Source organism: Tenebrio molitor, chromosome 9 (assembly GCF_963966145.1).
Source record: "Tenebrio molitor chromosome 9, icTenMoli1.1, whole genome shotgun sequence".
Taxonomy (NCBI): Eukaryota; Metazoa; Arthropoda; class Insecta; order Coleoptera; family Tenebrionidae; genus Tenebrio; species Tenebrio molitor.
In genome coordinates this window covers 18190046-18216228 of record NC_091054.1, presented here as the reverse complement: position 1 = coordinate 18216228, position 26183 = coordinate 18190046, and the positions used below count along the sequence as shown (strand labels likewise).

General features: G+C 36.5%; 2 protein-coding genes across 2 annotated transcripts; one reads left to right on the top strand and one right to left on the bottom strand.

Annotated features, from left to right (window-relative positions):
• Window positions 1-322: 322 nt before the first annotated feature.
• On the bottom strand, window positions 323-25120 carry LOC138138009 (uncharacterized). Its single transcript, XM_069057670.1, has 6 exons — window positions 24979-25120; window positions 6133-6501; window positions 1567-2119; window positions 1181-1509; window positions 776-1131; window positions 323-725 (listed from the first exon to the last, which is right to left on the bottom strand). The coding sequence occupies exons 3-6, from the start codon at window positions 1680-1682 to the stop codon at window positions 552-554; spliced, it is 975 nt and encodes a 324-aa protein (XP_068913771.1). The 5' UTR covers window positions 1683-2119; window positions 6133-6501; window positions 24979-25120; the 3' UTR covers window positions 323-551.
• LOC138138399 (tigger transposable element-derived protein 2-like) lies at window positions 16874-19051 on the top strand. The gene is made up of 2 exons (XM_069058313.1): window positions 16874-17090; window positions 17456-19051. Exon 2 carries the CDS (start codon window positions 17456-17458, stop codon window positions 18875-18877), a length of 1422 nt encoding a protein of 473 aa, XP_068914414.1. The 5' UTR covers window positions 16874-17090; the 3' UTR covers window positions 18878-19051.
• Window positions 25121-26183: the final 1063 nt, after the last annotated feature.

Sequence of the window (26183 nt, the reverse complement as noted above, 5' to 3'; positions counted from 1 at the left end):
ATAAGACAGTGAGATTTGTCGATTTTTCAAGACGCGTTTACACAATCACTGCGATTAATATTTTATGGACCGTAAAGTGTTAACGCTCTTGTTAACTGTCCGTGGAAGGTAAAAAAACCAATAAAAGTTTAAAGGCGCAGTTATTCAGACACTGACAAAATTATATAAACAAAAAAAATAAATCAGCAGTTTGGGCTTATTTAAAGCGATCTGGTCCCGAGAAGTGATTTAAGTCATGCTGTTCAAGTTGCCACCGCAACGGCCTACGTCGGGTGCTTGTTTTGAATTTTTTAGTATCAGGTGTAAAGAAAAAAATACAGGATCAAGCTTCCAGTCTATTCTACTAGCAATAGCAGTGTACAGTAATAAACAATATAAGCGTTTACGAGACAATTTCCATTAAGATAAGTAGAATGACTTAATATAGTTGTGTAAATATGCACTTAAGGTAACTTAATCTAAAGTAAAAGAAACGTGAGGAAGAATGCTAAAAACAAACCAACCACGGTAACAAAAAAGGACACAGAATCACGATCTGTATTTGCTATGTGCTAGTTGTTAGCCGACATGATGTTGACACTATCGTTAACTTCCAAAAGCTGTCGCAAATACGATTTGTCGTTCATCAGCTCTCCGACTTGTCTCAAGATGTTAAGGAGTGAACCTTCGGGAAGGTTGAGCTGTTCGTTGCAAATGGTGATGATGTTCAGAGCCTTTTCTTTAATCTAGAACGAAAGATCGATTAACTTGGAGAGGTTTCGTTTTGGAAGTCTACCTCGAAGGGTTGAGTGAAACTGGAGAACTTCATCTTGATCCTTTGCTTCCCCATGTCTTGGTAGAAGATTGTGAACTCGTCGCAGTTCTCCTTCACCTTGAAGTAGATCCCTGCGATCAAGTGTCCCTTCTGGTCCCTCGACAGAAGACTCCTGAAATTGTAGACCAAGTTTCGGCGCTCCGTCACGTCGACTGCCGTCGCGTAGGGGTGTGCGACGTAGATGAGGCCCGTGAAGGCCTCCTGGATGCCGTTCCGCGTGGTCCTCTCGTTCCACTCGACGAACTTGTCGTTCATCGGCGAGAACTGGTAGTTGTACTCTTTGCAAATGTTGTTCTCTTCCGATTGTATGAACCAACCTGCACCGGAGAGTCAGAGGAGGAGGAGTGACTAGTCCGTGGTACTCACCTGTGTTGGGGTACGCTCTGTCTTGCATCACTGTGACAACTCGGCTGACGTGGTAGCCGGGGTCGCAAAGCAACAGTCCTTGGCGTTCGTTTATTTGGAATCTTAGGCATAAGAGGACGTGTTCTTTTTCCAAATCGTAGGCGGCAGTGTCTAGTCTTTCACTCAACGCGGTGTACTCGCTCAAGGCCTCGATGTTCTCTTCGCAGGAGACGAGAAACAGGTGCTTGCTCAGCTCCGGGAAGTGCAACTCCAGCTGGTGGAGTCTGCTCCAGAGCTCCAGAGCCAAGCCGACGCATGTGTGATGATCCGGAGTGATCGGAGGGGCGTAGCTGTGAAAAACACCAATAGAATGACAGGTGGAGATTTGGGGGTTGGGGGTGTTGTACCTTTGGAAGAACTTGAAGAAAGTGCAATATCCACTCTTCTTGAAGTTCTGGTAGAGGTCCACGAAGTTTCCGACAGTGTTGTAGTTGTGCTCCTCCAGCAGCCTCTGCACGTGCATCTCGATGCTCCCGGCCAGCTTCTCATACTGGGTCAAGGAGCCCAGCTGGTAGCAGTCCTTGGGCTTGGAGGCCCATCTGGGCAGCGGCAGGGGATGGTCGATGGGCCACGGTCCTTCGATCTGTGTTCTTTCAATGAGTTCGTACAGGTCGGCGTTGTTGTTGATGAATATGTCATAGTGGACCCCCGCGACGGGGGGCACGGCCGCCCCCCCTAGGAGGGTGCAATTTGGACCCCAGCGTGCAGCGTGTTCGAGTCAACTCGGCCATTCACAGCCCCAACGGCCGACGGTGGGGACGTAGGCACGCTCGGCGCTCGTCTCCCCGACTGGGAGGAAGGCCCCCCCGGAAGGGGAAGCCCCGAAGCGAGGTTGCGGTGCAGCTGCATCGTAAACAGCTGGACACGGTGACGTTTTACTGTGCGATTGATCCTCCTGCTCTGGAAAACGAACGCGACAAAGACGTCAACAGTTATTTGGGGAAATTTGGTTTATAAATAGCGCACGGGTTGGGGCTCATTGGCGGCTGTCGCGAGAGAAACTTGGACTTCAACTGTATTTATAGAATTGCAAAGTAAAGACGATTTACTCGAGCGGTCATGGAAATTTTAGAAATTATTGTGGAATATTTGTACTTTTGGAACAGCGCAACAGTTTTTTTTCTTCTCTCGCATGTTTGGTAATGTTTTCGTAATTCGTAAACGTCAAAAAAATTTCAATTTGTGATGTCCAAATCTCAACTGCAATGGCGCCACGTCTGAATCGTACTCTCCCAAAATTATTCAACTAGGTGTAAAACTGGCGAAATCGTTGGTTTTTAATAGATTTTGAAGTGAATTCTTTGAATGTAAGAAGTTACACTGTGTTTAGTTTTATGAAAAAACTAATTACTTGCTCTAATTTAGTTTGGTGTTTACATTTTAAAGAACTGGTATAAAAAAGAGACATTACTTTCAAAAACGATAAACAACGTGCTTAGTTGAAAAATTAACATTCTAAAATATAAATTTGCATGTGCTAAAAAATGTCTTCCTCATTTTAAATACATATGTAAATATCACTTCGAATATTTCAAGGTTTTCATAAATCACTGGCATTGAAAGTAGATAGTAATGTTGACTCTTTGTTGACTAATAAAAGAACCGTTGACACTGAACCTGGTCTATAATTTAGTTTGTGATATAATAATTAGGTACATAATTGTAGGTGAAAGGGAGAAATATGTTTTGTGGTAAATAGGTATGTTGGGCAAACATTTAGATTTTCTGTTAAAAGTCAGTAAAAAAAAAATAAAATGATTCGAACCAAAATTGAACTAAAAAATAATGAAAGAGGAGTCTTTTGCAAGCGGGATAAAAAAATGTATTAAAAAGATTTATTGGGGGCCATAATCATTATGAGCTGTCCTATTCAGCCCTACCATAAACGGTCTTGGATTCCAGCTTTCTACAACTTGATATTTGATCGTAATAATTTTCACTATTACCTAATTATTATTACTCAAAGTCGGAAGTGGATTAATCAAAAAGGTGAGGAGCTCTGTAACTAGTGGTGAAAAAAAACCGAGTTTCGGAATTTTTGGACAATTATTAAATTTGTAATCGCAAAAATGGTATGTGTTGGACCACCCGTATAAACTATTCGAAACTAAACGAAAAATACACGTGATCTAATGGAGAATGAAAAGTTAGATTAATTTCTCATTCATCCGCACACCGTATTAATTAATTTTGCAATTTTTTGTGATGCAAATTTCTTTCGTTTCGATTACATTAAATTTAAATTTTTCTAAAGCACATCTGTCAATTTATCAAAATTAAACTGTCGATTCAGTTGTGCCAACTTCAATTACTATGTACGATTTTAGGGGCATTTATTGTTTACCCAACATCAGTCAATTTGACTTCAACAGGGTGAAAGTGTGAAAAAGGAATTTCAACAATGCTGTGATGTTAAAAAATACCCAACTGTTCACTAAAAATATGTAAGCAAAACAAAAAATAAATGTTATCTTATCGAAAATTATTCAACTTCACGAGTAAGCGCTGTTGTTACACAGTACAATTATTGTGCTTGCTGTCAAATAAAAATCGTTCAAATGAAATGTAATACACTCGTTTTTTCAATAATCTGCGCAATAAGGGTGTAATTAAACGTCACAGTTTATTTTTAATGTACAGTCGATGGACAAATAAAACTGGGACAAAAATGACCATCACATAAATTCAAAATTTACAAATTTTCATCCTTTAATTACGGCTTTATCACAAATAGATTAACTTTGGTATGACATATTATATAGACATTGTCCAATATATTGACAATTCAATAGTCTGATTTGCATCGATTAAATTTTAAGTGTCCCAGTTTTATTTGTCCATCGACCGTACTTACTAATGCTAAAATAAACTTTCCAAATTATCAACGGTTCTCGAGCACATGTCAAATTTATTACTTTTTGGCAAGCCACCCTACAACAAACTTTTCAAATATAAACACACAAAATACCTAATCTACATAAACATCTACAGGACAATGAAGAATGTTTAAACGTCTAAATGGTCACGATAGATAAAAATCTTGTCGTTAATTCGTAAAACTTTAATTGCCCAATTTAAAGATAATCACACCTTTCATAACAATTACGCTTGTCAATTCCAAAAAAGTTCGTTCAAAATCGTCTTGTTTTCAATATTTCAGGTTATGTTACGTAATGACAGTTGTTAGTTTCTCACTCTGTCAGTGTCAAATTGAACCTAACTTTGGTCATTGTTCACTTTAACTACTTCTGGAATTTTCACGTTTTTTCCGGCTAAACAGCCTCAGGGCGTCCTCCTACATCGTTTTCCACCACTCAAACCTTGTGCAAACGAATTTTCCTTACCATTTACTTATACTGCGACATTGACGCGACCTTGAAACACAACAGGAGAGAAAAAAGGCATTTGCACAAGGTTTGAATGGAGGGAAACGATCTAGGAGGACGTCCTGAGGCTGTCTAGCCAAAAAAAAAACGCGAAAATTCCAGAAGTAGTTAAAGTGAGCAATTACCCTAACTTTTTCATGGAAATTTAATTTTCTTTAATAATAATTAATTGATGAGTTGATGACGTACAGTACCCACATCCCTACATCAAATTTTCTACAGTTTAATTCATCCTTCTTGTTGTCAATTTTGATGTCATCGAGGCAAGCAAAATGCCAAACTTTTCATTCATTACGTCAGACATAATGACATTTCTTGTGTCAGACCCTCATTTTAATATCTACTATTGTGACATGTCATTTTGACAAATTGCATTCATCAATCCAGAAAAGTTGCAAGTGCTTAGATGTGATTTTCTTAAAACTGAACAGTTTTTTATTAAACTTTGAAAATCAGTAACTAAAATATAAAATAATTGTGCATAATTGTGACAGTTTATTTTGAAGTTCAGTCAAAATTAATTATTATGACATTTATGACAATAAAGCTGAGACTACATTGGGTTTTTTAAATGACATAAATTCCTGCCCGAAATTCCATGCTTCCAATAGCAAATACTCGAACTTTTTGGAATCGATTTAATTTGGAACAAAACGCGAGATTATCAGTCACCATTCACATTCCACAAAGCTCTTAATAATCCCATTATGATAAGCAAATTGAGTGATACTTAACACTCTTAATTGTATTTAAATTAAGCTTCGAAACATTTTCAACCGATCACCACCGCGTTCTAAACCTCTTTCATACCGTCAAGATTCAAATCTCACTCCGCATTACACCCATTTATTCAATTTAATTGACGTCATTGACAAACGTGACCTATTTTGATTCTGACACTTGAAATCATACGAATCCATCAACGACAAGACTTCAATTTTTCATGAAACATTGTAGAAGCACGACTTGTCGATATAAGTCAAAACATGTGAATAACACCGTCACGTGGCATTGCACAACCCTATTTGAGCCGTGACGCATCACCGGGAAAACTTTGAACCTCGCAATTAACTTCTCGGAAAGTCCAAGTGACCTACTCTTGTTTTGACATTTGAATCGTACGAATCGATCCAAGGCTGCAGTTTCATCGTTCACGGTTCAGATCGTAATTGAAAGAAAATCGTCGGGATTTTGTGCTTGGACGTCACAGGTGATTGATAACTCAATTGTGTTGAATATGGTCGCGATTCATTGAACTCCCGGAAACAATTGAACGCGAGCACGTGGTGCGTCACAAAGCCGCCGAATACGTAGAAATGGTGCGTCACGCCATCAGCGAAACACCATTTTGCGTCCTTTCCCGGAATTTGATGGACGATGGTCGAGTCCCTTTGCGAATTGGCACAGTTGGAGGTCGTTCATCCCCTGGAGTATTGCGCCGCAAAATGGCAACGTTTATTTCGGGAGAGCACGATCAGCACCGAGATCACTAGAATTATTAGTACGGAAGTGATGAAGAGTACTCACCCATACAATGTGGGACGATCAAAATAAAAAAAAGAAAACGAAGAAGTCGAGAAGGTTGTGTTCACTACTACCTCCAACCGACGACAGACGGATTCAATGTGAAAAAGCGGCCTGGGGAGACGTTTAAAATGAGGGGGCCCCCCCACTCGTCTGACGTAGTACAAACAATGAAATCCCCACTCGGATATGGAGGCCTTGTCTATAGCAGGTGACGTATTTCTGTAGACACTTAACCACTGTAGCACACAGTCCGCAAATGGTACTTGTAAACAAAGTGTTTATGGGGATTACACAACTTGTTATTATTAACCACTACAATGTCGTCCGGAGTCGGAAATATCATTATTGTTGTGCTGAGTCTGGACATGTCTGGAACAAAAAACGTCCAATCAGTGATAAGGATCGCTCACACGTTCCTTTTCAATTGCTTTTCAAGGACGAGGGTTTTATCGTCACGTGGATCAATTGAGCTAAAAATGATGCGCTGCCAGTTCAGTTACCTTGTTGAAGCGGCAATGTACATACGACGAGAATACACATTTATTTCTTGGAAGGCAATGTTTGCACGTCATTCCAAAAAGTGAGATGATTAATGATTCACCTCGACCAATTTTGTCGATTCTCGGGATGTTGCATAGAGCACAACATTTCAGAGAAAAAACTCAACAACGGGAAAGAGCGAAATTTTACAATTTCGCGTGTTAGTTTAGCAACAAAAAAAACCACCTAATGTGATGCATATTTTATCCAACACCTGTTTATTATGAAGTCATAATAATGCCGACTTTGAATATATGTATTATGAGGTCTATAAAACACTAGTGGACTTATGAACCCACAATTAAGCTGTTTTTATAAATTATCCAACACCTGTTTATTATTGTTGGAACTTCGTCCAACCACTTTCGGCTCACCCCCTCTGTTGAGCAAGCTCTCGTGGCTAAACATTTCTTTCGTGACTAATTTTCCTTATAAGACACTTGCGATTCATCTTTTGGTAATTGTTCACTTTAACTACTTCTGGAATTTTCGCGTTTTTTCTGGCTAGACAGCCTCAGGACGTCCTCCTACATCGTTTCCCACCAGTCAAACCTTGTGCAAATAAACATTTTCCTTATCCTTTAGTTATACTAAGACTTGGCGCGACCTTGACGCGACCTTGAAACACAACAAGAGAGAAAAAAAGGCATTTGCACAAGGTTTGAATGGTGGGACATGATCTAGGAAGACGCCCTGAGGCTGTCTAGCCAGAAAAAACGCGAAAATTCCAGAAGTAGTTAAAGTGAACAATTACCCATCTTTTACCGACCCTTAAAAGAATTGAGAAAAATTTATGAAATTTACAGATTTGATTTGTCGAAAAATTTACTTTCGGCTGGTATATTAATTTCAAACATTTTTTTTAATGAGCAGATACATATTTATAAATACATATGTAACTGTTTAAAAAAAAAATTCATGTTTAAATTTTTGCTTCAGAATGTGGCTAATGGCGTATAAAGTCTGCAATTCGTTTCAAAATATGTTTGATAGTTTTTGAATTAAATCGATTTTAATGGAAACATTGCTTTTATTGCTACTCGTTTACTCGTTAGTTTTTGGTGTTGTAAATATTCCTTAACAACAACTACCCTGTAAAACTGACCTGTTCCAATTTACGAATAGAGTTGTAAAGAACCCACTGCCTTGGCAATATTGTAGTTTCAATTTGGTTGTAGGTCGTAAAATTTTATGGTACTTTAAGTCAAAGATCTTGCAGGGCTTATAAATCCTAGTTTACCACTAGCATGCAATATTTTAAGCAGGGTTGTATTGTACATTTGGTATATTTGCATTGTACGGCAAACAGCACGCGCCGCTTCCCAACCTTTTCAAACCGAACCATTGTGCCCGTTAATCGCTCATAATATCCCATAAAATTTTACGACCTACAACCAAATTGAAACTACAGTAAAGATCCCCTAATAGATCTTATTGTTAAGATGTTGGGACATTATGTCGTAAATCATGAAGCAAATACAAATTTGAATATCAAAATGCATTTATTTCAATAATACCATATTAGGCTAACATTAATTTAACATGGTAAAATTGTGAGAAAATACCTGAGTGTGCATAAGCCACAGGTTGAATAAATTAAACTAATAACACTACCCGACGTTTTTGAATTTTTTTTTATAACTGCAGTGAAAACACCTAATCTGGGGTAATTAGGGTCTGCTGATCCTATAAACGTCAACAGATCTATTCTAGCACGTCTAGATTTCGAGTTATGAACAACATGTGACAACCCATATGCATTAATGTTATTTTTATTAAAACAGTAAAAAAACATAAAAACCAATAATAATTCTGTTGCAAAATGCACAGAAAGGACGATTAAGTACCAGTACAATCCGGCACAAAACAAATGTATTTTTTCCTCTTATGCGGGCTATCATCTTCCTTTTGAAGAACCCAACAAAAATCACCCATCATAGCGGGATACCATCTCCTGTGGTACATATGCCAAACACAACTTAAGCCTACTTAATTTTGCACCTTCTAGTGTACTCTTTATGCTTGTAAGAGAAATTAATTTACAATGAATATTTTATTTTATTATACACGAGTACATAAAAAATGTTCATAGGTAGCTAGTTCGCAACCGTGACGTGATGGAATATGGAAATCGGGTATCATATAAAGTTGACTCAAGTTGCAAAAAACCACTTTGCCTTTGCAACAGCATTTTTATGCCATTAATCCTTCGAAATTACTTTAAAACTGTACTTATATGGAAAATATTCAATCTAAACTATCATTTGCTGGTCCCTTTGTGCCTTTATTTGGTTCCAAAATATTGAAAAAATGCTGTTGCAAATGACAAGTGGTTTTTTGCAACTTGAGTCAACTTTAGGTAGTTCTAATAAATGAAAGGTATAAGAAATTTTCATAGTTGGGTCAGTTAGAAAAATCATATCGGGTAGTGTATAATTGAGAAAATGCCAAAATTTAAATTTTATTTTTTGATATTATGTGCCTTGTGAATAATAAATTAGGTCTGCAAAATATGAAAACGAAATCTTAATTTATAAGGTCAATTTTGCCACCGGCGGTAAAAGATGAATCACCCTGTATAATAAATAGCTATTAAAAAAGTTTTTAATGGGAACTAGAAGTAATTTCCAATCGTTTTCAATTTTTAACACTGAATTAGATGGATTTTTACTTCCACTTTTTCAAGTGAAAACTTCTTTAGGCGCACTACACACATTTTATTTCCGGGCAGTGAATTAGTTTCATGCGACACGGTAAAATCGTAACGCAGATCAGCGCAAATCGTCCGCAGAACGACACGGTAACGGTAAGGAGTCGAGATTTTTTGCGGAGCGAGCGAAAAACAATCAGCTGTGCGTCACTTGTCAGTTTTCAATTTTCAGTGATAATTGTGTTGTGACCTGACTGACCTCAGTGCAGAGCTGCAGGAGTAACTGTATATAATATATACAAGATATTTCACGAGTGATAATAAGCCTGACGTAATTTAAAATGCAACCCACACTATATTTCCGAAAAAAGCTGGCTACTGTCATTAAAATGTCCGGCTTTTTTTGAAAATGTATTGTGGATTGAATTTATTATTCCATCAGGCGCATTATCACTCGTGAAATACCCTGTATAGTTTTATACAGTGTGGAAACCACTTATGGAATAAATTCAGTAATTTCAAAACTGATGACATTTGTCAAAAACGTTGAAACAGGTCGACTTTTATTTCTCATGGTGCTTATTTTAAGTTGCTTCACGTGTTCATGACATTACATTAAAAATTAAATTAAATTTTTGAAATAAAATTTGTTATTTTTTCAAAAAAATTGTTTTGTAAGGTACCAATTTTTTTCATTCATCGTTTAGGTAGTAGGAAGGTCTATCAGAAAGAGAAGAAAAAAGTAGGGGTTATTATTTAAAAAAATTGGTGATGACGTCATAGCTCAAAAATGGATGCCGTCATGAAAAAGTGAAGTAACTTAAAATAAGCATTATTAAAAACAAAAAATGACCTGTTTCAGCGTTTTCGGCAAATGTCATTAGTTTTGAAATTACTGAATTTATTCCATAAGTAATTTCCACACTGTATAATATAAACGATAGACACGACAAATTTTGTAAGTTTACAGATGAATGTAGGATAGGATTTAATACGTAATTATCAATTATATGGCTTCAACAATTCATCTATTGGAAAAATTTGTGTAGTAAAATGTGAAGAGGAAATGGACAAATTATCATAATACAGGGTATTGCTATGAAAACTTGTGGTGTGTTCAATATCATCGTCAAGAAAATAAAACTTAAACATCCAAACAAACCTAAGCTCACAAATTTAGCCAGAGTGTACCTACCTCTAAAAACGGGCGAAAAATACAGATTTTTGATGTTAATTTAAAAACAGCATTGGATTTAAATAATAATAATTATTTATGCCTTGCTCCTTATTCCTCCAAGTACTATTGGGAGCACGTAATTTCGGGCAGACTTGAAATTTGACTGATATAAAATGTGAAATAGACTTTAGGTGCTAGACGTATTAATAACCTCATTTTAATATCTACTATTGCCTCATATCATTTTGCAAATTGCATTCGTCATTTCTGAAAAACTGCAAGTGCTTAGATGTGATTTTCCGAAAACTAAACCGTCTTTTTTATTCAACTTTGGAAATCAATAACTAAAATGTAAAATAATAATTGTGCATAATTGTGACAGTTTATTTTGAAGTTCCTTCAAAATTAATTATTATGACATTTATGACAATAAAGCTTAGACTACATTGGGTTTTTTTAAATGACATGTAAATTGCTGCCCGAAATTCCATGCTCGCAATAGTACTATCATCCATAATAATATGTATACCTAATTTAGAATACCTACATATTACTTTTAAAACCAGTAACGAGCATCATAGAAGTTTTCACTTCTGTCGTGCGGTCTTAAGCACACGTTCTTTTTTTTACAAAATTTTGAAACGCTCCCTAGTGTTAGTAATGTGTACTATGTGCGTTCAAATGAAATCCTGGGCTGGGGAGGCGTTGGAATTGTTGGAAACCGTCAATTGTTGTGCTTTTTTACAGCGTAGATCAATTGGAGGATGTTGACAGCTAACCTAAAATTTAGAGCCATAAAATCTTTCTTTTTTTTCTTTCTTTGCAATGTTTTACATTAAAAATAGAATAGCTTAACAATTCCTATTCTCGAAGCAAATATCTAAGGGCACGCTTTGATGAAAACAAACATGTTCAATTATGTCCAGATTAAACATAAACAAATGTCATTCGTGTCAAACGGCGGGAAATTCAAACTTTACACTGTTCTAAACGGTTTAATTTTTCCACCTACTCAGCCCAGGATTTCATTTGAACGCCCGATATTTATTGCAAAATTATTATTCTATTTTTCGGTTGCAGATTACTTACTCTAAATGATGGTACAGTGTACAGTGAATTTTTGTAATATTATGGGAAAAAAATTAAAACAAATCAATTACGAAATTTATTATTAAATGGTTATGACGATTATTAATTGTTAAAGTTTTTTTTTACTAATTTGTCATAAACAATTCTGTAGTAATTGTTTATTATTAAACTTATTTTGTTTTTCCAAAATTCCATTTTTGACCTGCTCAACTCTAATTCACATGTTCACACATTTTGAACAGCTACAGTATCTTGATTTTCACACACTGTCACTTTACCGCACGAAGTGTGTAAACTAACACGAAATTTTTTTAAGCTTTCCGGGACTTCCAAGAAAACTGTTAGCTTATGATAAAGTCCATTTATACGGGGTCATTATAAATGATTATCATCGTAGTAGGCGTTGGTGGCTTAGTTGAATGTGCCGCAAGCTTGAAACATGAGTGAGACTAGCATCACCGATAGGTAGCGCTGCTAGCGGTAGTGGAAATTTGTCTACTAAAAGTACTATAGTTTGTCTAACGTTGCGAAGCTAGCGGCACATCCAAAATTTGTGTGGGTTTTCAACGCCAACTACGATGGTACAATCATTTATAATGGCCCTGTACTAGGACAAGATACCACTAGCATTTAATTTAATTAATTTAATTGTTTTCGTCTGAAGTCTGATGGCGGCATCTTGTGGTGTAAATCGTAAGCATGTCAGTCTATGGGTATAATAGAATAACTTTCTGCCATTTCATTTGTCAAATGTCAGTCTGTTGACAGGTTTTGCAAAATTGTGGGTCGTTGGCCAAAAGATTAATACATTTCTAATCCAGTAGGCATTTTACAGCACTGTAAAATGTAGCCTACCGCATACGTAATGTAAAAAAGTATTTTTTTTTACTGCAAACAATCAAATTCCCAATCGTGGCTGATACATATCTCTGTAAACTTGCGTTTCTGTTAAATCATACGACAATTATCAATAATTAGGTACATCACAGCAACTCGCGACTTCCCTGTTAATTTTTGTATTTCGCAGAAACAAACTAACATCTCAGTTGACATCTGGGTCATGTGATTGACAACAAACTGTTGCAAAACCCACATGTGGAAAGCTTGTTTGGACAATATATTTACAGATGATTAAATGCTCACGTGTCTGTACCAGGTGTCGTAGCGAAAAGTACGGATGGGTTTATTTGTGGTGTCTTACATATGACCAATTCGAAATTATAGGATGTGAGTCAGCACATAGGGGGAGGCAATTTATTGCGGTTGTCACGTCATTGCTTCGCTCCCAGCCGCCCCCACTTCGAAATTTTAAATGACATTCTACATTGCTAATGACGGATTTATGAAAGATGGCACATCTTTTAGTTTATCTTCGCACAAAAAATTATTGCTAACGCAAACTTTTCGCGTGCACAGCCGGTATACAGGGTAAAATGACCTTTAAAAATTGAAAAATATGTAGGTATATAATTTATTTTTCTTCCTACACTATGGTAAAGTTGAATTTTACCGTCTCCATAGGGACGAGAAAGTAGGTGTTTCTACGGCTAGCCTTGCAAAAAAAAAACACAAATAGCTAGGCAGTACATTTTTTTAAAACTTTTTTCAATAGGCGCTACAATAATATGTTAAATTAAATTTACAAAAAAAAAGATTTTTACGATTTTAGGTAACTTTTTTAGTTCAGACAAAAGCTGTATTCTTTTTATAAAATAACCTGCTTAATAAAATCTAATACATATAAGTAAATTTTTATTTTAAAATTACCAACAGATATAGATTTCTGCAGAAAGTTATATCTAACTGTGTGTAGGTGCCGCTGCGTTTCGGACTGTTTGTTTTGTTATTATATCAAATGGTTATTGTTGACAGTGGACAGACAAAACAAATTTTGTTTCTATAAAAATATTTGTATTTATTTGATTTAAATTTTAAAGCCATAATAATGGAACATGTGGAAGATCCAAGTGAAGAAGAGATAGAGTATTGCACGCCGCCTGAAATTCAAGACAAAGCGCACGACGTTTCGCTTAATTTGCTACCGGAAAAATCAAGAGGTAAATACCAGCTTCAGTATAAAATTATTGCAGTCATGTTGTGTAGGAAGAAAAATAATGTGTAAACCTTGACGGTAAAGTGATTTTTCCAGGCTTCAAGAAGTGTCCAGCCTCGCTAAAGCTCGCCTGTACATTTCTTCTTTCAGCCTGGAAAAATGTCACTTTACCGCCTAGGTCTACAATATAGTACTTTTATGAGCAGATATTTGTAAAAAACTTGTTTTAAAAAAAAATCATGTTTTTAAATTTTTACATCAGAATATGGCTAATGGCGTAAAAAATCAATATCTGCAATCCGTTTCGAAAAATGTTTGACAGTTTTTGGATTAAATCGATTTTAATGAAATAATTGCTTTTATTGGGTAGTCTTTGGCTTGTGGTCTTGTTAACAATGATTACCCTGTAAAACTGATCTGCTTAGGGGAATTTCTTCCATTTTACGAATAGAGCAATAAAGATCCCCTAATATACATATACCATATGCCACAAGGTTGAAAATAAACAACTGATAATTGAGAAAATGCCTAATTAACTTATAAATTTCATTTTTTGATATTATGTGCTTTATAACTTAGGTCTGCACAATATGAAAACGAAATCATAATTTTTAAGGACAATTTTGCCACCGGCGGTAAAAGATGAATCACCCTGTAGTGACCCAGTTTAAAATTTAAATTTAAGTTTCCGGTACCGCCACAACAGCGCGCCAAATGTGAAGGTACTAGCGGCTAGACTGGGAACTACTAGCGGAAATATAGCGGGGAGAAAACGGGCTCGCGCGGGTGGTTGAAGGGGGTAGGGCACTTTTGTTTGGTTTTTCGAAACGAACAGACCTTGCGAAGAGCGATCCAATATTCCAAAAATCTGTAAGTTACATCTGAACCGATTACACTACCGTTCCGAGTAGATATTTTGTGTCCCCGTGAAGAATTCAACGTTTTTAATTCACCTGGGTAATTTATCCCACTTTCGTTGTTTTTTTTTGTGTTTTGTTTTGGGACCAGGACCACGTGGTAAGGGTATGTTGTAGATTTCATTTTGTTGCATGCTGTTTCTTTAAGAGGCGCCCATTTGTTAATTTTAAGCGTTATCCCTAAATTTCTCCCGGGAGGTTCTTTTTTTGTAATCTTGTAATTTCGGAAATTAGGAGCCGTCGTCCGAACCGCGAGCGTCCATTTTGTTTTCTTTTTTTCTTCACTAACATTTTACTTTCGCGGCACTCGACCCGCCATCTTTTTTTGTTTAACATTACCAGCGATTATTGTATTCGTGATTTATGTTGTTTCCTGATATTTGAGCCATTTAAAGTGATTCTATTCTATCGTTATTGAATTGCACGTTTGTTCTCTTTTATTTCCTCCTTGTTTAATGTTGCGGTTTGTTTTTGCTTATGTTATCCTTGTCTAATGTTGCGTTATGTTTTGTGTATTTCATCATTGTTTAATGTTGCGCTTTGTTGTGTCGAATTTTCGCATAGTTGAATGTTACGCGTCGTTCGATTGAATTAAACTCGGGTTTTCTTTATGTTGTTGTTAAGCACCGCTAGATTTCGGAAGAGTTAAAGTAAAATGTTGTAAGTGCGCCACTATGGGGGGTTAGGTTTCAATCAGGAAGTCGTGGGGTTGTCTAGTAAATTTCTGGGGAGGCCACGGTTAAGTTACAGCCGTTAGCGGAGGCGGACCTAAGTCCTGCTCGATGCGGCTCTGGGATGCTGACGTGAAACCTCCGTCGCGGTTCTAGAGATCTTAGGTTTTTGTCGGTAAACGGTTGGTTGGGGAAGGTGGAGCAAGCTCTGCTCGAAGCGGCTTGGGAAGCTCATCGTACAACCCCGAGGCGCTCTGTCACTATTGCTGGGTCGGTGAAATAGCCCGACGTTCATTACTAACCTGAGTATCTAGAAACGTCGCTGGTCTCAAGCCGATTTAGATTATTCTTCTGAGTCCCCTCGCGGCCGAAAGTTTGTTACCTCCAGCTCTAAGTTCCCGTTGGCGTACCTTGACCGCGTAGTTCCAAATTAAACTTTGTTTGTCATTAATCGAATTGTAAAATATGAGTAATACCTGGGATACGGTTTTTGAAGAGGGTTTTTCATCCGTCCCTGTCTGTAATAACTGCCTTATAATTTGTTTACTTGTTTCGCAAGCTTTAAACTGTCATTTTGTCTGTCATGTGCCCGTTTTTCTGCTATTTTAAATATTGTTGCATTCATCTTGTCGTTTATCTTTGTGATGTGATGTACTCAACTAGTTAATTTCTTGTACTTCGTTAACCTTAATTTCTGTCTTTTGTATTCGTTTCAATTTCTTTTTCATCAAAGTTATTACAGGCATTTTTAATAAAAGGTATTTTGCGTCCCTCACATGTGTGTTTTATTTGCGGCACTCTTCCAACTGGAACCCTCACCGTTTGCATTCCGAACCTTTTCCGCCAAAAGAAAATCACAACGTAGGGCTCCTCCGATTCGATGACGATCACGACCACATTTGTTACCGTTTTGCGCAGGTTCAAATATTTGGCGGAAAAAGTAATGTATTCAAATCATTACAACCCTGTATTGTGGCGCTTCTTATTCACTCATAATCACATATTACTGATTATAAATCATCAAAGGCGGGCACGGCATCGAGGCCGAATTTTATTTATTATTACGGATTTATATCGACAATACTTTCATTTATTTTATCTTGTTGGAATTTGTTCATACAACATTATGGTTATTGGTTATGGATTACAGATAATAGGTACTAAAATTAGATAATGAAGCTATGAAGTTATTACTTATTATCATCATTACCATTATTGCGTTGTGAAAAACCTCATGCTCAAATTATTATGATTCAGAAAATCTTGTTTCTTCAACTATTTCATATGTACTTCTAATACGTAGATACCGCTCCGCTTGATAAGATATTTTTTGTATAAATTTTACAATCATTAAGTCCCACCCAATGTTATTGTCATTCCTCTAACTACCTAATATTACGAGTATTAATAGGATAAAGTCGTCCAATGAAAAGATAATTATTGTTAATCTCGAGTATAAAGTATAATTGAGAATAAAAAAAAAACACAAATTTCACACGCAGAGCAGAACCAGAGGACAAAAGTTTCCGATTCTTCTACTGTCCTCTAGGTGACGCCGCTTGCTGGCCAACCTCCACTCAGTTTTTAGCGCATCCGTTAGGTCCCACCCACAAGGTGATCATTCGACAGTAGAGTGGGGGAATTCCGATCATCGGGGAAATTCCGATCAATGCGTCATGTATCGTTGCATCAGTGAGAACATTCAAAACACGATGTGGTGTGGCTATTACTGACATTAGAGGAACACATTTGAAACATTTTTGTGCGACGGCGAAGCCGCAAAAACTGTTCACTCGCACTGAGGATGTGGTTTTGTTCTTTGTGAATTTCTCCTCAAAGGAATCAGCACAATTTTTTACAGGTAAGGTGCCATTGGTGCCAAATTAATTTTAACAATTCTAACATAGAGAGTGGGGGAATACCGATCACCCCACAACTGTCAATGAGAGCAAAAAACGGTTGTCTCTTGTAGTTTTTATATGAGTTTTGAGTTTTATTTTTAACTTGTGTTAAAAAAATATTATAAAAAGCAAAATGTATGTATTCTTGTGAGCTTATAACTAAAAAACTTGCAGTGGTTTAATGTGATAAGAGTCTGTTGAATAATTACTAGCTTTGTTTCATTTTTAATCGAAAATATCAATCAAGCGTGAGTTGTAATTTGAGTGATCGGAATTACCCCGTAGTTGTGATGAGGGATGAAGCCAAGACAAATATTTGTTGCAGATGCCACGTCACAGAGAACGAACAACCCAGAAAGCATCTTGGGGCGCAGACTCGCTGGCCAAAGCCATAAAATCGATCAAAGAAGGTGCAAAATCAATTCGTCAAGCTGCAAAATGTTTCGGCATTCCATACACCACTCTGAACGAGAGACTAAAACTGGACGATCCAACAAAACCTGCGTTTGGGAGACCTCCAGTGATGAACCGCACCCAAGAAAAGGAGTTGTTCGAACAAGCGGTTCTCTTGTCGGAGTTGTTTTACGGGGTCACAACAACACAACTCCGAAAATTCGCGTTCTCTTATGCGGAGAAAATGAACTTAAATCACAGTTTCAACAAAGAGGACAGATTGGCTGGAAAGGATTGGCTTGAAGGGTTTCTGAAGCGAAATCCAGGCATACCGCTCAGAAGGTCTCGAAAGAACAGAAGCACTGTTGATGAAAAGGAAGTGAAGATGTTTTTCGACAATTTGGAAGGAGCGATGGAGAGGTACAAATTCCCGCCGGATCGAGTTTACAACATGGACGAAACAGGAATCAATACGGTTCAAATGTCGAGCAGAGTCCTTGCCGAAAAAAGTGCATTGCACATAACTGTCGTGTGTGGTATGAGCGCGAGTGGTTCTTTTGTACCACCAATGTTCATCTACCCACGTCAGAAATTGACCAAAGAGATGAAGAAAAATGGCCCCGCTGGATCTTCATACCATCGCTCAAAAACTGGCTGGATAAATGAAGAATTATTTGTAGTGTGGCTGCAACACTTCGTAAACTTCTCCAAACCGGATCTTGCCAATCCTGTTCTACTCGTTCTGGACAACGACTGCAGTCACATCTCTCTGGAATCGCACGAAATCTGCAGAAAAACCGGAATCGTGTTGGTGTCTCTGCCCCCGAGTACTTCGCACCGAATGCAACCGCTAGACGTCGCCCTCTTCGCGCCGTTGAAAAACAGATTCTACGAAGCGTGCAGGGTGTGGATGAGTGACCACCCCGGCGAAAAAATCTCCACTGAAGAAATCTCAGGATTGTTCAATACTGCGTTTGTGGGGGTGGCAACCCGTCAAAACGCCGTCAGTGCCTTCAGGAAGACAGGAATGTACCCCGCGGACCCTGAGGCTTTCAACCGAGAGGATTTGTCTCCAGGACTGAAGGACGAGGAATGTGACAACCAAACTAGCAGTCCCGAGTCCTGTGGTGTTTTTGAGCCACAATCGACCACCTCTCCGGGATCTTCCCGTTCCTTTCAGGTCTGCGATGTAGCTTCTTCCGATTTGGGAGAACCTTCGTGTTCCCAGGAAGTTGCTCTTTGTCCAAAAGCAAAAGAGGTTGAGAGAAATGGGAAAATGTCTTGTGTAGTTTTAGATTGCTCTCAGCACAAAGATAGTGAAAAGAAGTTTAAAAAAAGGAAGATGGAGACTTGAGGGGGTTAGGGACGTCGAGAATTCATAAATCAAGCGAGGGGCTAAACTGAAATGCAGAAATTGGACACTAGAGATAGTCGGAGGATTTCATTTTGTAAGAATTTCTATTTAAATTTACTCTCGAGTATCTTGATATGAAGGGACATTGATAAAAGTACATATTTTGAATAACTACCAGTTTTGTTTTATTTCTTACACTGTACGAATTTTAAATAGATGATCGGAATTTCCCCACTTTGACACAAGTGAATTAAAATTTGCACATTTTGTGTCATCTTCTCCACACATAAAGAAGGTTTACTTTGTTAGTTGCTAAAAAGGGTGTTTTCATATGTAGACATGGCGAGGATAAGAAGTTTACCACTTATTAATTAATTACAAAGATTTCTTTTCTGGCCGAGGCGCAGCCGAGGCTTAAAACAGGCGAGAACAAAAGACACTTTTTAGCTGAGGTGCACATTAATTTTTTTACGCGATCGCGCGAATTACATAGCAAAAGACGTCATTGGAAAAATTACAAATTTATTTTGTACGAGTATCTACTTTTTTCAAATACATACAAAGATAAATTTATTAATACATATTAACAATTTTTTTTTTAATAGTATTTATTATCAACTTGCCAACAAAACTAGAAACTGATTATTTGCAATATGTACAATTACTTATTTACATAATTTATGGTGACAGGACACAGGACAAGCAACGGTTTTATCGGTTTCGTTGCTAACTTACTAAACAGGCCAACAGATGGCGCCACGGTCAGCGTCCGAAAAAGACTTGACTTGTTACGTTGTTTGTTTCGGAAAAACTGATGTGTCGTCTTTTATTTTTCTCGATACTATATTTCTGACAGTGCTTTTGCGTTTTGACGGTGAACTAAAAAATTTGCAAGTGGCCAGTCAAAGTCTGGACAATGTTGTCAAAGTTGCTGAAATCGTTCGAAGGTGGCAACGCAAGTGCTCGACTGGGAAAAGTACCTAACCAAAGGGTTTGCGGTGTATTTTTCTATGGAACTCGTACAGAAAGTGAAAAATATTTTATTATTATGTTTCGTATCCCACCTCCACCCGGCGGCACGGCAATTTTGCCGGAGTACATACACTATTACGGATAATACTATCAAGTAATTATTATTATTATTATTATTATTATTAAATTAAGTTAAATTACGGAAGCAAACCTTTTACGCAATTTTTGATTAAGCAGTTAAGACGTAAAATTTAATTATTGTCGGATGAACTAAAGCGGAGGCTGGTATATTCAAATTTTAGTCATGATGCCCTTTGTGTTGATCATAACGCTTTTTAAACGGGCTAACATTTTCAGCATTGACAATCAAACTTGGAAGAGCGTTCCAATTTCCAAAAGCATGGTTTGTTAGGAAATGTTGCCTGGTAGTTGTTTTAAATGATTCCTTGGCAACTTTAAATTCATGCCCACGTAATCGTCTTCCTTCACTAAATAAACAAAAGTTTTCCACTTCTTCAGGAAAAAGATTATGCGTTAATCAAATCAGCTCTATCGAATCTCTCTTCAAGTTGCGGAATTTTTAATATTTCTAAACGTTCTTCGTATGGCAGGTGTGACAAATCGGGCGACCATCTAGTTACTGCATGTTGCACTCTTTCTAATAAAAGTTGGTCTTTTTTGTAAAGGGGACGCCAGACTGATATGGCAAAAGTCCATTTGAGGTCGTATATAGGTGCTATATAAATTACTCACCAAACTGTGTGAAGGGGAAGGAAAAATTTTCTTCAAAAGATATAACGTGCCAACAGCTTTCTTAGCGGCTTTATTTGTTTGCTCTGTCCAAAAAATATCCTGCGTTACCGTCACTCCAAGATCAACTTGTGATGCCACTATTGGAAGATCAGTGTTGTCTATTTTATATGTGATCTTTGGATTTTTTTTGCCAAAGTGCATCACTGTACATTTGTTTGTATTAAGTGGAAGTTTCCAGGTTATGCACCACTCGTGAAGTATATTCACTTTGTGCTGTAGGTCACACTCTTTGTCTGTTGGACAACCAAATAATTTAAGATCATCAGCATATGCTGAATAACCAGTTTACTGTGACAGTAACAAATCAGACGTATAAGCAAGGAATAATATTGGACCTAAAACTGAGCCTTGGGGAACGCCGCTGGCAACACTCTTTTCTAAAGAAAAATGACTACCAACACGAACCACAAATGTTCTCGCCGACAAAAACGCTTTTATCCATTCGATGCATCTCCCCTCACACCAAGAGCTTGAAATTTGTGCAGCAACAGGATGTGGGAAACTTTGTCAAACGCCTTGCTAAAGTCTAAATATACGACATCAAGAGAGCCTTTTTGATCCAAGATCTTAGTCCAACTATTAAGTGAAGATACAAGATTAGTGATAACGGATCGATTAGGCAGGAATCCGTGCTGGTAAGTTGGAATATGACTGTTATCATGAAAATGCTGAAGCAAATAATGAGTTATTATTCTTTCCACTAACTTACAAACAAGGCAAGTCAAGCTAATGGGTTGATAGTTGCTGACATCGAGTTTGTCACCTTTTTTAAAAATTGGAGTAACTATAGCTTGTCGCCACAGCTTGGGAAGTCTACCAGTGAGAAATGACGTTTGCAGTATTTTTGTTAATGGCTCCAAAATTTGCTCGCAGTTTGTTTTTAAAACTTTAGAAATTAATTTATCCGGACCAGGAGCTACATTTTCAGACAAGTTGTTAATTTGTTGTCTAACCATCTCTTTAGTTATACTTATGTCAGTTAATAAATTCTTATATTTGAAACTACTGATATTAGGCAGCGATACAGTTGAGTCTGATGAGTACACAGATGCGAAAAAATCTGCAAATGCATTTGCTGTTTCTGAAAAATTAGAGCACAACACGTTGTCTTTGTTTCGAATGATTGGTATATTGGTATTTTGAGGAGGTATGTTTTCGAACATACGAGTAGAATGACTGAGGTTTTTTAAGTAGTTTAGCTTCGTATTTACTTCTTGCATTTCTTATTTCAAAGCTCAAATTGTTTGAAAATTTTCGGTGGATATTATAATCATTGTTGTTCTTACTTTGTTTAAATTTATTCCAGAGTTTTTTCTTTAAATTTACTTTGTTAAGCAGCTCGTTTGTAATCCAAGGTTTCATAAATAAACGTTTACTTACTACTGTTTTTGTGTTTTTGGTGGTTAAACTGTTAATCGTATTTAGAAAAAAATTCCATTGTTCCTCGACGTCAGCAGAATTGTATAAGATGCTCCAATCTGTTAGATCCAGACATTTAGAAAGCGATGCATAGTCAGTAAATTTATAAACAAAAGACTCAATATTACATTTAGAGTAAAGAATAACTTGCAAATCTATTTCAATTGTGCAATGATCAGATAAACCGATGGGATCAGAGGTGCTAAGATTAGAAATAAGATTACAATCTGATATTAAGACAAGATCTAAGAGAGAGGATTTTTGGTTATGTCTAAATCGTGTAAAGTCTGAAACAGCTTGAGAAATATTGTTATCATTTAACATATCAGTAAAAAGTGAATCAGAAAAAGAGCTAGAGGAGTAACAGTCTGCATTCCATTTGATATTGGGATAATTAAAATCTCCAACAATTATTAAATTTGAGAGGTTTTTAAATTGATCTTCTATAACATTGATTAATTTACGATCATTTTCGATTGAGTTTGAAGAGGCGTTAAGTGGAGGTCTGTAAACGCATGCTATTACAAAAGAAAATAAATTACTGGAAAATTTAATCCAGAGCGTATCATACGGTTCAACTGATATATCTAAAACAGTTAACTGAAACTTATTTTTTTATGAGATTTTCATTTACGTATATACATACGCTATTCCCATAGCTATTTCCATTGAAAAATCATTAAACTTAGCCATGAGAGAAGCGATATTAGTATACATTATTTTACAAGTAAAAGGTTTGCCAGTGATTAGTTTTTTTTCTCTACTATTTTTGGTGTCTTATTTACGTATTTTATGGTTAACCCTTTCCAACGCGGTCGGCCAACTCATCACGTAATTGCTTCAAGTAAGATTGTTGCTGCTTTGTTTTATCATCGCTAATATATATCTTAGAAACATTTTTGTTACCCAAGAGCACTGATTTTTTTCTCAAACATAATCTGGCCATGTCAGCATTCTTGAATCTAATCTTTAATAATCGCGGTTTATTACTTTTTGAGTTCCCAATTCTGGACACATCATCTGGCATAACAGCCAGAGATGGATCCAGAACTTCCAAAATATCGTTTGCCAGATTGAAATCGTCATCAGAGGTAGATTCTGGAACGTTGTAAAGAACCACATTGCAAGAGCGTATCGATCTTTCAACCGATTCATTGATTGTATCTTCTTTTTGATCTGAAGTCTGAAGAGCATTAGATTTTATCAGAGACTCTAAATTTTCTAAACGGGTATCAAATGATTGTTTCAAGTCGTTAATCATGGTTTTTATTACCTCAGAAACAGCAGAGATCGTCACATTGCAGCGATTACAAAACATTTTAATATTATTGGAACGCAATGATGGTAAAACTTTTTTTTCTATTTCTGTTAAAGTTAAACAGTCAACATGTAATTGTAATTTATGTCCGATCGGGCGAATTTTGCCTACTTATGGACTAGTTTTTAGGGCGTAATTCAGTATATTATAGCCCCGGGCTGTAAACGTTTTTATGGCCCGTGTTTATGCCGTTACTACAGTAATAACAATAACTGGCTTATTCCACCTTCCTGATTTTTGTGTCGTTATTTTAAAATTGAATCTACCTAAATTATTATAAAATTCAAAACTTCCACCGGACATAAAATTTTGTATGTACCACGGGCATAATTGGCGTTTGTGTCCACAAACGCCTTCATTACGCCCTTAATACATAAATAACTATTACAGCCATGACAACCAGTAAATTGATCTGAATCCAGGATATTTTCAAAGCAGTGACAGCACTTTTTATTCATTGTTGTAAAACCAATCGATTATTTAGTCGCCAACCGATACCGAAACGCAACAAAAAGTTATCTCGCTAGCGATAAGGTTTGTCGCACTTTGTCGCAGAACGGAAACCGCTAAATAAATAGTTCAATGAGAAAACTTACCAATACTAAAGTCAGAAAAACAGCAATTGCACTGGATTCCTCGTTGTATCACCAAGAGATCGATATTAAACTTCAAGGGAAAAGTATAAAACTATTCAAGATTATAACGCAAAATACTAGGAGCGCTGTGAAAACACGTCCGACATGTACGAGCATCACTCGAATAATTTTAACACGCTACAATTCTCCACTTTTAAGAAATATTTTAATTTTCCAAAATAAGTTCATTTTTTTGCGAAAAGCAACACAAACTTTACTGGAACCAAGGCGAAATTTACCAATTTATTTAATAAGTAAGAATGTTAGTGTTGGTTTATCAAAAAGACTAAAGAAATACATTTCAAGTGTGCTAATGCAGAATATTCATACAAAGATGTTTGAATTTAGGTTATTCTGGATGGGGTTCCTCAAGGCAGTATCTTGACTTCATCACGGTTTTATAATAAGTTACGATCTACAAGTCTGGGGTTATAAATTGGTTCAACATTTTTGGTTACACAGTGAAGCAATAGCAACAGCCATAAATTACAAAATATACCTAAACAATTTTAGTTTATAACTGTATTTTTAAAATTAAAATATTTGCGCTTGTGTCAAATCGATCCATAATTTTCAATTTATTGAACAAATTGTTTCCTTTAGATGTTTTAATTACGTAAATCGTAAATTTTTATTTATAACTAGAATGGAAGTGATCCATTTGTATTTATTATATATCACAAATCACTTTTTGTTTTTGCGGTACTATAATATATTATTCTATAATATACGAAACATACGTAAGGGAATAAAAATTAATTTAGCTTCAATTTAGCTTTAGTTGAATTCTTGTTCAAGTAAGTGGTTAGCAAAAATCAAAAGTAGGTATTTTGTTCTCGTCAAATCGAAGCGCCAGCCGCAATCCTTCACATGTTTCGCAAGAACTGACAACATTGTAGCTAACGAAGAATAAAGATAAAACGTAATATAAAAATGCACTGTACCTTTTACAATCGGGTGTGTAGTTTAGGCAACATTTCGATCTTGTCCTCCCTCGTCCTCCAGGAATAGCGTCGCGACGCCAACTACGCGGTGTGGCGGCGGCGGCGGCAAACTTATTACCCGAAAATCGATATGCTGACGTCTGCGTTTGCGTTAAGGACGTATGTGACGTCCCCATAATCAATTTCGTTATTATCTGCAACAGACTCGTTTCCATGCCCAGCCACTATTATTACAACTTTTCTACAAAGTTCAGCGAAATACGACGAACCCATCAATCGATTCCGCTGTTTCCCAGAACTGGACGAATTATTAATAACGTTAATAATGAGTTCAAACAAATACATTTTTCTTTTAATTCCACGTGAGAATCAAACTCACATTAGCACAAATAATGCAACAATGAGAAAACAAAAGATAGAATAAATGGCAGAGGAGGAGGCGTATGTAGATACGTAAATGAAAATCTCATAAAAAATAAGTTTCAGATAACTGTTTTAGATATATCAGTTGAACCGTATGATACGCTCTGGATTAAATTTTCCAGTAATTTATTTTCTTTTGTAATAACATGCGTTTACAGACCTCCACTTAACGCCTCTTCAAACTCAATCGAAAATGATCGTAAATTAATCAACGTTATACGAGTAGAAGATCAATTTAAAAACCTCTCAAATTTAATAATTGTTGGAGATTTTAATTATCCCAATATCAAATGGAAAGCAGACTGTTACTCCTCTAGTTCTTTTTCTGATTCACTTTTTACTGATATGTTAAATGATAACAATATTTCTCAAGCTGTTTCAGACTTTACACGATTTAGACATAACCAAAAATCCTCTCTCTTAGATCTTGTCTTAATATCAGATTGTAATCTTATTTCTAATCTTAGCATCCCTGATCCCATCGGTTTATCTGATCATTGCACAATTGAAATAGATTTGCAGGTTCTTTACTCTAAATGTAATATTGAGTCTTTTGTTTATAAATTTACTGACTATGCATCGCTTTCTAAATGTCTGGATCTAACAGATTGGAGCATCTTATACAATTCTGCTGACGTCGAGGATCAATGGAATTTTTTTCTAAATACGGTTAACAGTTTAACCACCAAAAACACAAAAACAGTAGGTAGTAAGTAAATCTTTATTTATGAAACCTTGGATTACAAACGAGCTGCTTAACAAAGTAAATTTAAAGAAAAAAC